Genomic DNA, 13347 nt, shown 5'->3' on the forward strand with positions numbered 1-13347 from the left:
CCCAAAAACAGGACAAAATATTTGAAACCAAGCTTCTAAGAGAGTGGATATCAGGAGGAATAAAAGAGGTGAACCCAAAGACTGTCCCAGTTTGCTTTGAGGGTTTCCAGGCTGCAGATCGTGGGAACAGAACCCAGGCAGAGCCCAGCAGACTTTCCCGAGTTGAAGAGAAAAAACAGAGGAGACCAAGGGAGCCAGAGGCAGCTGGAGTTTACAGAGCAGAGCACTGGGGCAAAGACTGGCATCGAGTGAGAACCTGGAAAATTTGCAGAGCATGTCCATCTAGTCTTCAGAAGAACACTGATCAACATTTGGCATGTGAGAAAATGAGCCAAAAGGATTGGGGAGAACACCTGGAGCTCTCATAAGGCCACAGACAGTGTCTGTTCCACCAGCCAGATTGTATAAAGCCTCATAATTCACGGAGCAGTGCTTAGAGTCCCAAGAGTCTGATACCCAAGTAGTAGGGACAAATTAGCCACAGGCTAAAAGCTCCACTGGTGTGGCTAACAAGCCTTACAGGCAAGACTCAAATCAAATTGCTTCCAAATAACTTAACCATACTCCAGGACAAAGTTTAGACATATTTGCAGAAATGTGAATATATTCAGCACAGAAAAAAAAAAAACAGTAAAATTCATGCAAGTACGAAAACTACCCATGATAAAAAAAGAAAACCCAACCCAGAACTGAGCCAGATGTTAAGCTGAGCAGACAAGGACATTAAAAGATTTTGAAAACATGTGTTAAATATTAAGTAGAGACATGGAAAATATAAGACAGACCCAAGCCAAAATTCTACAGTTGAAAACAACCTCTGAAATTTAAGTGACACCATCACATTTGCTCAATTGGAAAGCTCATCCGGCTGCCATCTGGAGGGTGGGTTGGGGGGTATCTATTAAAGTATGTTAATATTCTGACAGCACAGGTAAGAAATGATAGTCTGAAACAGTCACAGTAGAGCTGGGCAGAATCGGGCCTTTTTGAAACATTTGAGAAGTGGCAGTCCAGGCCAGGTGTGCGGTAAGCCAAAGATGACCAAAAGGTGAGACCAGGTGAGGAAAGCAAGCTTGTCCTCTACTCCAGATGCAGAGGGCACCAACTGCCTCACATAGAATCAGAGATGGGCAAGACAGCCCGAGCAATAAATGCAACTGGGGAGGCCACCCTGTGAAGCCACCCATGTGTCCCATGGGGTGCCAGACACAGGGAGGGGCCACGCACTCAAGTGCTGGAGGCTGTTGCAGCCGACTTCTGCAGAGAATGAGCATGGAAGAGGTGACAGCTGAGTGCCAGATAGGGCCAGACGAGTTCAGAGTTTATCCAGGGCACAATGTGAATGGACTAGCAGGCTTTGAAGAGGGGACCAACAATTATTTTTACATATAAAAAAAATTGGGGGTGGGTGGGTACTAGGGATTAAACTCGGGGCACTCAACCACTGAGCCACATCCCCAGCCCTATTTTGTATTTTATTTAGAGACAGGGCCTCACTGAGTTGCTTAGCACCTCACCATTGCTGAAGCTGGCTTTGAACTTGTGATCCTCCTGCCTCAGCCTCCCGAGCTGCTGGGACTACAGGCCTGCGCCTGGCTTAAAACATCATTCTTGTTAATGGAGGAAGCATGGGCAGGAAGGGGAATGGCAGAAGCAAATGACCAGCCAGAAGGTTTTGGTCATTCAAGATGACAGTTTACATGTGACAAATGGACAGAAGCAAGTAACTAAGAATATATACCAGAAGCAGACCCATCAGACCAGGTTTTTATTTATTTTGCCAAAGTGGACACTGAACTCAGGAACTCTCTACCACTAATCTACATTCTCACTCCTTATTGAGATAGGGTCTAAGTTGCCCAGGCTGGCCTTGAACTCGTGATCCTTCTCCCTCAGCATCCCAAGAAGCTGGGATTATAGGCATGAACTACCACACCAGCCCCAGTCCTGGTTTTAGAATGGATGTGAAAAAAGATGGGACAAGGATAGGAAGAAGTGACAAGGATACTCCCGTGTTTGTGACAGGAGTAAATGCCATTTATTGAAGTACAGAAAGCTCACACAGGGCAGATATGGGAGGGAAGAATGAAGAATTCCAGTTTAGATATAATTGATGAGATCACAAGCAAGCAACTACAGAGGAGGGCATGGTGTCAGGGGAGAGACCTGGGTTAGATACAGGAATGTGATGTCATCAGCCCATAGGTGGTATATTGAGCCACAATAGACATGATCACACAGGAAGTTTGCAGAGTCAAGATGACAAGACTGAGCTCCTATAATTTGACATTTGAGTGAGGTGGGAATGTCCATAGCTAGAGAAGTATGTGGAGGCAAGGAAGAATTTTTAGTGAAGGAGATAAAGCAAGGAGGTGGCAACCCAGAGTACCTGTGAAGGGACTGACCTGTGAGAGGCGGGACACTCTGATGCAAGGTGCAGATCTGCAGAATAGTAGTGAGACATTCCTCTTAACAACGATACCCTCTATTAGGGAGGATAGCAGGGAGGCAGCGGTGGTAGGCAGAAGTTTAAACAATAAAAGTAGGAAAAAGTTTTGTCTTATTGCTAACAGATGCCAGAATTTAAGACAGCAAAAATCCCCAAGATAAAAATTACCAGTATTCATGGAGCATCTGCTTAAAGTTCTCAAAGTCTCAACACGCAGTAAATGTATTGTAGTCTGACTAGCAGAGGAAAAGATCAAATCGCCCCATGCTCAGTGTTGACCCAGAGCACAGCAATTAATCATTTCGGGACTAACTAGTTCTCTTGCTCCCAGCCCTTGGTTCCTTCCATTCCCAAGAGATGATTTTCAGAAGTTTCTGTTTGAACATGAAAGTCATTCAAAATTACTTTGCTTTTCACAGTGACTCTGATACCTGAGAATATTAGATCTAATAATTCCCACTAAAACCCAGTGTCCTAGGAGTCTTACTATATTCTCTTCTCTTAGTTCTCCTTTCTTCTAATTCCAGAAATGTAGACTGGTTCAGTTATGTTTAGAGGGTAGACAGTTTTAAAGTCAGGATCAGTGGCTATAGGTGTTCCTAGTATTTCATGCCTAATACCTTTCAGCTTCTTCCAATAACAATGGCAATGAAAGCCTTAGAAAGTTTCCCATTCTAACCTGACTGTTGCTGCTACAAAGGTTCCAGGGGAAAGGCTCCCCACATGGCTAAGCATCAAGCAGATTCAAGTAATTCCATGATCCGAGCAAGGGAAGCGAGCTGAGGCTAGGTCCAAAAAGAGAACAGAAAGATTGTTTCAGTTCCCCTTCAGGGCCCTTTGAAGTAGGGTCTGTAGGCTAGAAGGCCCATACCCCACCTTAGAGACAGCCAGCATTCTGCCACCAGCTCTGCCAGGGTTGAAAACCAACTACTATTGCCAGATCTGCTTTGCCAAGACCTTCCACAATCACAGGTAAGAGAAACAACTGGAAGTTTAAATGGTGGAAATGATACATTTTCAAAACTATCAAGTACCTCCTACCCAAAAAGCAAATAAAAATCCACAGACAACCATTTACAACCTTTATTTTGATTCCATAACCAGAGTGAGAATCAAAATGAAACAGGGAAAATCTGGGCAAACCCCTAGCTGCACTTTCATCAACTTCACAGGTCAAGTCGCTGAGCAGTACACCCCATTAGATTTACCGAGATAATGCCTCTGGGGTATCGTAACCTTGGCAATGATGGTTTAAGCCGTTTCAGAATCTTGGGAGGCCTCTTATGTCTCTTAAACCCACTGGAACCACAGACCTTCTCTTGGGCCTGCACAGGTGTCCAGCAGGCAACCTTGGACATGAAAGGACTGAAAGTTCCACCTGGGATCATACTCATGCTGCCATTTTTGAATACTGGTCTTATGAAGAGCAATCAGGTTGGACTGCTGGTGCACAGGTCAATTCCTTCACTTTCCCCATCTCCAGTCACTTTCTCCCCCACCATAGGCCACCCTGTGACACTGCTGGTTATGACACTGCTGGTGGCAAGTTCTGCTCCTTCACCAACATTGAAGTATAACATTAGAGAAGCACGCAAGGCAAAATATAAAGCAGGGTTTATTTCAAAAGGGATAACAGACTTCTGCCAGGAAAAGGGGGCCATAGCTGGTATTCTGTATCCCAGGAAGTGAAGGTGTTCTGCCTTTTTGTATGTCCTAGGCTTCCTTTGTTCTCCTGCTCTCTTCCCCCTTACCTCTCTCCTTCCTAGTGAATAGGCCCAGGAAATGCTTGGCAGGATGGCCAAAAGGTGGGAAACAGGTGGGCTGGAGGGGCCAGGGAGGAGTTATAGTGGCAGGAAGGGGGCCCAGGGCAAATTAATTAGCAACTTTTACAACTCCCTGTAGGGAGGGACAATTCCTGGGACAGGTTACCTTAGCAACAGGTTCTTAAGAGGAAGGACTCTGAAGGAAATAACATTTCAATCCCTCCATTGGCCACATCCCATAAAGACCCGTAATTCCTATCCTCTAGGAGGCAGATTTGAGACTTCGGGTTCCTACCTCATGAAAAACATTTGTAGTTCCATGTGGTGGCACACACTAGTAATCCCAGTGACTCAGGAGGCTGAGGCAGAAGGATCGTAAGTTTGAGACTGACCTGAGCAGCTTCGTGATACCTTGTATGGAAGTAGAAAAATTAAATGGGCTAGGGATATTGCTCAGAAGTAAGCACCCCTGGGTTCAATCCCTAGTACCAAAAAACACAACAAACTCTTTGGCAAAACTGATTCAGTGTTTAGCATACCGTGTAGAAGAGCAGCAAAACAGGGCTCATTCAGTAAAAAAATATCAGCTCTATCATGTTCTAGCTCTTCTCACCTTTGGCAAATCAGTGAGCTAAGCCTCACTATCCTCATCTGAAAAATATCAAACATTAAACAATACTTATCAATACTTAATTTCCAAAGAAGATAAACAGCTGAATACAGTTTCTTACAGGTACAGAGCAGATTTACTATGGGTAACTTATCTGTAGTGATCTTTAAAGAATCAAAGATCCCAAGGAGGCTGAAATGTATAAAGGTTTTCAAAGTCTGATTACTGAATACTGGGTATTAAAGTCATTAGAAACTAAATAGAACCAGCAATAAAGAATGCCTAGCAATAAATACCTAATGAGCTGGAAGTGGCTCTTCTAATTAAGAGATCTAATAATTGTCACTAGTTAATGGCCACAAAAAAAAGCAATAAAGTACACATTGAAGGGTATATTTGTCAGGGAAAATAGTGGCAGCTTCTAAAATAACCTGTTAAAACAAACCATAGGGTTTTAAGGTAAGATTTTATAAATCAGACAAATCTTCCTTGTCAGATTATAGACTCTGGTCTGTTAAACACACTTCAGCCTAGTTCTTAGTTCTTGTATTGCTTTAAGTAAATTCCAACACCAATCACAAAATTAGGGCCTGTTAAACAAATGCTTTATTAACACAAACGAACTACAAAGCACTAAGACATTTAAATATCCATGTCATAACAAACGGGTGGCAATTCCACATCCAGGGTTGACAGAATGCTTGAAGGGGACTGCAGCGGATCTACAAAAGAGGAAGTTCTCATTAAATTTCTGTAAACCTTGAGTTGTTGTCCAAATCAACAGACTAGCTGTCACTTTTAGTCATGAACTCATGTTTTTTGTCTAATGAATCCCTACCCACAACCCCACCTCACATACACTTCTTAATATGCAGCTATGGTCCCAGAATTGACCTTTATCAGGGTATGTCTTAGAAGTACCTGAATCTCAACTCTTCTTAGAGTAAGAGCTAGCAGCCTAACAAATGATAAAACAGGACAAGCTATCTCATAGGGACAAACAGGAAGCACAGTGAGGATGGCTTCTGACCACGCAAACAAAGACCTCAAACCTTGGGCAGTAACAAAATAGTGTCATTCTACACTAGAGCACAGGGGGTCTCAATCCTCTATTAGTGTGGAAGTCACTGGAGTTCTCTCCATACAAGTTTTGTATACACTTCGACTTACAGCCTAAGAAGCCACACGTTAAATTGAATACTTTTGCAATATCTAAGACTGATTATATTTCAGAATCACTTCACTTGGCCAAGGCATTGGGGACTAAAATACAAAATACCAACTGAGAATTGAGTTTTCAGGTTTCTGCAATTTTCACCTTAAAGCATAGAAATTACCCATAGGCTGCCCTTCTGCATAACTCTTGTACCCACAGTAATGGATGTTGTTATGAAACAGGTCGTTTTCAGCCTTCAAGAGGACACTTTTTCACTTACCAGATGCCCATGGTGGTGATGGCATCTTCACAGGCGAAGGGGGGCCCAGCTGCAACAGCTTTTCAAGTCCTCTCTCCTCGTCAAGGATCATGAGAGGCACTCCACTCAAGGGGAGGTGAGCAATCTGATGCTCCTCAGGCAGGTCAAAACTCTCAAAATCTGTCAGAAGGAAAGCATCTTCTCATCAGGACAGCAGATCTCAGTGGTCAGCAAAATGCTGGAGGTCAGAGAACCTTTCAGAGGATCCACGAGATCAAAACTACCTAGCAAGGTTAATACCTTTTCCACTGTTGACATCTGCATGGTCGGTATTAAAGCAATGGTGGATAGACCTGCTGGTGCCTTAGCACATATCAAGGCAGTGGCAATGAACTACATTAGTAGTCACTACACTCTTCAACATTATTCGGTTGTAATTTTAAAAAAAAAGTCACTTCACCATAGAGATTAACAAGTATAATCTATTCACTCTCAACTCTTAAAAAGAGATCTTAAGATTCCGTGTGACAGAATGAAAAATGTGTCATGAAATATTTGTCATACACCAAGGTATGATTTCCTCCCCTGCCTAGTAATGGGGATTGAACTCTACCCCTAAGCTACATCCCTAGGCCTTTTCATCTTAAGACATTGTCTCAGCACATTGCTCAGGCTGGCCCCAAACTTTTGATCCTCCTTCCTCAGCCTCCCCACTCGCTGCAATTACAGGTGTGTGCCACCATACCCAGCTGAGGATTATCTCCAATAAAAAAATTTGTGCGATTATTTGAGTTGCAAGATAAACTAGAGGACCTTCTCTGGAAACATTTTCACTTCAAAGAACAAAGGAACAACTATGGTCATTCAAACTTGGGTATCTGTCACACACCTCTCGAAGGAATGAAGGATATCTATCACACTTCAAAGAAAACAGTCTGTGCCAATAACATAATTCAAGAGCATCAAGAAAAAATTAACAACTGTGGAAAACTTATTTGCAATAGTTTGCAAAATAAGTTTTTCACACTGTCATGCTATCATTAGCTAATACTTTTCTGATGAGAGCAACAGTGATTAGTAATGGGTTTTTGATGTTAAATGGTGAAACATTTAACATCATTAGATAAACATTAGATATTTACCTCTCAATGAACCAATATTTCTAAGTGATCAATGCATAATAAATGCAAAGACAGAATATATAGTGCTACACCAAAATAATGTACTATCAGAATACACAATGTTCACTGGTAATGGTCTCAGTTGTAATTAAAAATTAAAATGTAAGACTCTACATTGCAATTATATGTTCAGATACAGCCACTTGTTTCAGAGAGGAACATAAGAAAACCACTGACATTCATTTGATAAGACATACTCCCCCTTCCTAACTCTACATCTGCATGAGGCCTGATGTTCTTAATTTGCCTTAGCTAAAACAGATGCAACAGATTACAGAATTTGACAAGAATTCAATTGTCTTATTAAGTCCAATTAAGCAAATTTTCAAAAATATAAACCATACCATTCTTATCACTAGATTTGTTTGGAAACTTGTCTTATGTTAATTTATGAGTTTATTATTTAATAAATTAATATTCTTAGAATGTCTTAGTTTTAATTTCTAATAAAAAATATAAACAGGACACATAAGCAGAAAATTTTGGGGATCTTCAATTTCTAAAACCTTAAAAGGGTCCTGAGACCAAGAAAGAACCACGTATTAGGTAACTTTCTGTGGTATAACCCAAGTGCCTTACTTCTTAAGAATTACCTAAAACAATCAATTTCTCTTGACAGCAAGAGAAGTTTGATTGAAATAGTGTTTTGAGTTTTCCTTTTCAAAGAGGTTAAGTGTTCTCCCAAAAGATCAGAAAGTGGTTGTTGTCATCTTTGTACTTAGCTGTGAAAGGGCTCTAAAAACCTAGGTCCTTGGGAATTTGTCTGCTCTTTTTCAAGGCTGATAAAACCCAGAAGTCAAAAAGATATTGAGTGATATGACCACAATTTAAAACCACAGAATTATAAAGAAAACCATAAATAGACAAAAGACTCCAGAGGAAAGCCAGGTACAGTAGCGCACGCCTATAATTCCAGTGGCCCGGGAGGCTGAGGCAGGAGGATTGAGTTCAAAGCCAGCCTCAGCAAAAGTGAGGCACTAAGCAAATCAGTGAGACCCTGTCTCTAAATAAAATACTAGATAGGGGGCTGGGGTTATAGCCCAGTGGTAGAGCATTTGCCTAACATGTGTGAGACACTAGGTTTGATCCTCAGCACATTAATAAAAGCTTTAAAAGACATTTAAAAAAATAGGGCTGGGGATGTGGCTGAGTGTCCAATTCAATTCCAGGTAGCCCTCCTCCCTTCCCCCCCCAAAAAAAGACTCCAGAGGAAATAGGTCTGCAGTATTACAGGGTTAATTTTATCCCCAAAGAGCTCTTTTTAAAATAAGTAAATCAGTAAGAAAGTCACATAACCAAAGGATAATGAATGCAAACAGAAAATTTCAAAAACTGTCTACTAATCAAATATGCAGGACTACTTGGCAATATCTTTCCTCAAATACAGCTTGTTGTGGTCCTCCTTCCTGGTCTATACATATAAAATCTACCTCATTTTCCTTAATGGCTAAATGGCAATCATTAGCATGGATATACTACATTTTATCAAAACTTAATCCCCCCTGCCCAACTCAGCAAACACTCTAAGTTAACCCTCCAGATGAGCAAAAATCACAACATAATTCCAAGAATACTAACTGCACAATTGTCTCTCATATATAAAAAGCCGTAACAATCTGAATGTAAAGTATTACTAAAAGCGATTTGGTTAAAGGGGCAAAAAATCTGGATCAGAAATCTCTATGGCCCTCACCAGGTGCAATAGGGAACACCTGAAATACCAAAGACTTGTGTGGTCTGAGGCAGAAGAATAACAAGGCCAGCCTCAGCAAATAGACCCTGTCTCAAAGTAAAAATGATTTTAAAAAGGACTGGAGAGGTAGCTCAGTGGTAAAGCACCCATAGGCTCAATGCCCAGTTCAAAAAAAAAAAAAAATTCTATAAGACTCTGCCAGACCTGCCCCCATGCTTCACTTACAGTTCATTCCCCAGAACACATCACTCCTTTTCCCTACCTTGGCTCTTTGCACACTTGATCTACAATACCTTCATGTTCACTCAGTGAGATGATCTAGTCAACGATTGCCTTTCCCGCTGAACTATGGGCTCCCTCATGGCAGGGCCCCATGTACCATGCTAACCACTGCATCCAAACCCTAATAGTGCTTGACACACAGAAGCCTCTCCTCAACTGCTGGAGTAAATGAAAGCCTGAAAAGCTGGTCCTATGATGGAAGATATTTCAGATATATACAGCTGATTGTTTTCACTAGCTGAGGAGTTTTTCTTTCTTTTTTTTTTTTAAACCAAGAAATAACTAACCAACCAAGGTACTGTCAGGCATTGCTTAATTTGACACAAGGGCTCTTTGCACACCCTGAAAAGGCTTTCTAGACAGACTGTCCACACTGGCACTTGCTCAATATCAGGCACACCTCCCTTTTGAGAACAGGAACAACATCCTATACCTTTGCTCCCATTCCCTTCCTGACAAAGGTGATACCTCGCAAATGATTCCACCTAAACAAGTATATTTATTCTAAGCAACCCAGGTTTGGTCAGTCTCATTACAGTCTAGGGTTATATACTGTACTTACAAGTTGCAGCTGAGTTGAATTTACAAGAGAAACCAGAGATCAAAAGCAATTTTTGCCATACCAAAAGATACTACCTAAAGGATTGAAGGGAAAGAAGTTTTCTATTTCTGGATAGGTCTCATCAGAGGCAGGAACAGAGCTTTTTGCTTTAGCAGTCTTCTCGGTCATCTAAAATAACCCAAGAAAATGTGTTAGCAAGAATGGACGTCTTGTCAAACAAGCAGCACAATAGATGGAAAGACCTCTTCAAACATATTACTTCACCACACTTTCAAATTTGCCAATTTCATACTGTCATCTAGGAAGCTATAATCCTTAGTTTTCATGATTATACCCCCAAACAATCTAAATATATATAATTCAAACAGTTCTAGTAACCTGGCTCAAAAGTTGAAGACTTAAGTATTAGCACCTGTTAACACAATTTAGAGCTAATCAACTCAATTATCCAAACCGAGGAAAAAAATGGGTATTAGTGCTGAGATTAGTAGTTAATCCTCAAAGTCATTTTTGATTTATAGAAGTGTGATGTTTTTTTCCCACCACTGTTACCTTAATTATTTGCTGGATTAATATTAACAAGTGTGTCTTCCTCAAATACAGTTAAGAGGTAGCAAGTGATAGTCTAGGACTTTTGAAAAATAGGTAGACTTTGACTTAGTAGAACAAATGGAAGCTTCAGTATTCTTGATTTACCTTACTTCATATGTGCATACCTAGAGGAAATCTCACAGGTTTCCCACATTTCAGTTCTGGGTAACAGTCTCATTCTTCCCATATCACTGCAATATCTGCATTTAACATTTTCTCTTTATCTTTTTTTTTTTTTTAAAGAGACACCCCTGTCCTAAACTGCACTACATGTATGTCATAGGTTTGATGTAACCGTCTTCTAATACACATTAAATAAGTATTCAAGGTGTTAATCCATATGCTAAACTCATCTTTCACAATAAAGTCCTCTCAGTCTGGGACACAGTGTCCTATACCTTGTAACCACATAAAAAGATCAGTATGCTAGCAAACAGTCCCCTGACAAGCTGGTACTTTCTCTGGGAGATGGGGAAAAGGTTGGTAGCACCTGAATAAGATCACCAGGCATTCTCTCAGTATTTTAATTAGATAATACAAACCAATCTGCTGCCAGATACCAGTTTAGGTCAGGTGAGGTGAAATTACACATTAGCTACTTCTAGTTCAAGACACAGAGAAGTGGGCTGGGGATGTAGCTCAGTGGTAAAGTGCTTGCCTCACATGTGTGAGGCACTGGGTTCGATCCTCAGCACCACATAAAAATAAAGATACTGTGTGTTCACCTACAACTAAAAAATATATTAAAAAAAAAAGATACAGAGAAGTAAAATGTGATTCTACTCTGCTCATGTTTGCTAATCTGCATTTCCCTCCTATTTAGGAGGAAAACAGCCAGGTAGGATGCAACAGTCATTTTCAGAGCTAAAAGTGCTGAAGTTTAAAACAATACCTTCATAGCCAATACTTACCTTTTTGGCAGGGAAGGTTGGTTGTTTTTGTTTGAGGGGTGCATTGGTCTTTACTGTCTTTTCTGTAGCTCTGTTGACAGTTCCCAAAGCCTTTCTGACAGTTTTAAGGGCTGGTGGAGCATCAAACGTTTTGCCAACAAGTGGTGTTGAAACCTGAGACCTCCCATCTAAGGCTTTAACTAGCAAAGAAAAAGTATCACCATAAGATTAGACCAGTGAATTCCTTTGTAACTCCAATGCTCTCTATATAAACTTGCCCTAATTCTTACCCCCAACGCTGACCCTCATTTTTGGTAGTAACTAAGAGCATATCACAAGTACTGAAAGTATTGAGGTTCAACACTCTTTAAGTCATCTCATTAACATACTGAGAACAAGGGCTGGAGTGTGATTCTGGTAGTGAGTTTACCTAGTATATAGAGGCCCTGGGTTGTATCCCTAACACTAAAAAAAAAAAAAAAAAAAAAAAACACACACACAACTATTGAGTATTAAAATAACAAACCTGACTAGTTGCCTACGAACTACACTAAATGCTCAATTGGCTCCAGGCCACATCCATAATACTTTAGCGTCTAACTGCAGCCTTATATACTTACCAGGCCCAGGCCCCCGCTTCAGCACCTCCTTAGGAGCCATACGAGTACAAGGTTCTCCATTTTCCTTATCAACAAAAATCAAAGTAGCCATTCTGGATTGCTCTAGGGATGAGACGTATGTATGAGAAACTGGGGACTGGGGAAGGAGAAAAAAGCAAAGGTATAGCACAGATCAAACTTTCTGCCCAGGGGACGGGACGTCCCGACAAAAACAAGAGCTAAGCAGAGGAAGAAGCCCGTCCTTGGGCCACCAAGAACTTAAGACCGAGTCAGAGGCTCTGAGGTCTAAATAGGCTATTTGGGACAGGCTCTCATTAGAAGAGAATCCCGTGCGCCCAGAACTCAGCCCAAGGTCCCTACTGCACCGGCATCGGAGTCACCGGAGTTACGGGCACACGGCCCCAGCTCCCAGCCCGACACCACTCCGCCTTCACACCGCTGAACCCGGGTCCTTCACGCCGTTCCCAACAAACTCACCCAAAACCGCGCGGCCAGAGACGCCACACGCCCGCGGTTTAAAACACAACTCGCGATTCAATTGGCTCCTCCGCGAGGAGGCGGGGCCTGGGGCGGAGTCTGTAAAAAAGAACCAATGAGAGGAAATCACACTGCCAGGACCCGCCCAAAAGCTCTTTCTCCGGAAGTCTGTGATTCCTTTCCTACCAAGAAAAAAAGAAAAAACAAAAACAAAAAAACCCTGGGAGGCTTTTTGCTCTCCATAACGTTGAGCTGTGTGGACTAACGCACTGACCCAAAGTCACTGTTTTATTGTTTTGAGGTCTTTTTTATTCAGTTGACACTGTAGAAAGGATTGAAAATAAAACATATATTTCCATTTCTATTTATTTCTATTTATTTTCAAATACTGTAAAAATTTGATAGGCTTGGAAAAAAAGAATGGAGATCATCTGAAAGCCTAGCCCCACTGAAATAAGCAGTCTTCCTTTATATGCAGCCTTCTAAAATAAAATTTAATGTTTACATTCCTTAATACAAATTATTGTTTTTTTTTATAGGGGGTTGGGTGGGAGGGGATTCTATCGAGGCAGAGACTTTAACTATCACATTTGAAAACGCATACACGCATGGGATCAGGGGATAAACTTTCAGAATAGGCAGCACACTCAAATGACAGGAAATTCTGTAACCAAAATTATTGCTTATTTCCCAGTTTTTTATTTTATATGTATACTTTCGATTTGGGGGTGCATCTCGGTGGTACAGAGAGGACTTACCTACCAGGCTTTATGCCCTGGATTTGATCCCCAACACCGCAAAAAAAAAAAAAAAA

The 13347-nt window shown here is 41.3% G+C and overlaps 1 protein-coding gene across 9 annotated transcripts in view; it reads right to left on the bottom strand.

Annotated features, from left to right (window-relative positions):
• Nucleotides 1-5410: 5410 nt before the first annotated feature.
• The window catches only part of Pttg1 (PTTG1 regulator of sister chromatid separation, securin), an 8505-nt gene continuing 568 nt past the window's right edge, over nucleotides 5411-13347 (bottom strand). Inside the window, exons 2-7 of one of the 9 annotated variants that reach the window (XM_048816104.1) lie at nucleotides 12534-12632; nucleotides 12056-12158; nucleotides 11458-11641; nucleotides 10030-10123; nucleotides 6259-6417; nucleotides 5411-5544 (exon numbers count right to left, since the gene is read on the bottom strand). In XM_048816104.1, the coding sequence (XP_048672061.1) occupies nucleotides 5465-5544; nucleotides 6259-6417; nucleotides 10030-10123; nucleotides 11458-11641; nucleotides 12056-12158; nucleotides 12534-12632 (719 nt within the window). In that variant the 3' untranslated portion in view covers nucleotides 5411-5464. The other 8 variants (XM_048816118.1, XM_015492651.2, XM_048816127.1 and 5 more) reach the window with 8 other exon arrangements.

Source organism: Marmota marmota, unplaced genomic scaffold (assembly GCF_001458135.2).
Source record: "Marmota marmota marmota unplaced genomic scaffold, marMar, whole genome shotgun sequence".
NCBI lineage: Eukaryota > Metazoa > Chordata > Mammalia > Rodentia > Sciuridae > Marmota > Marmota marmota.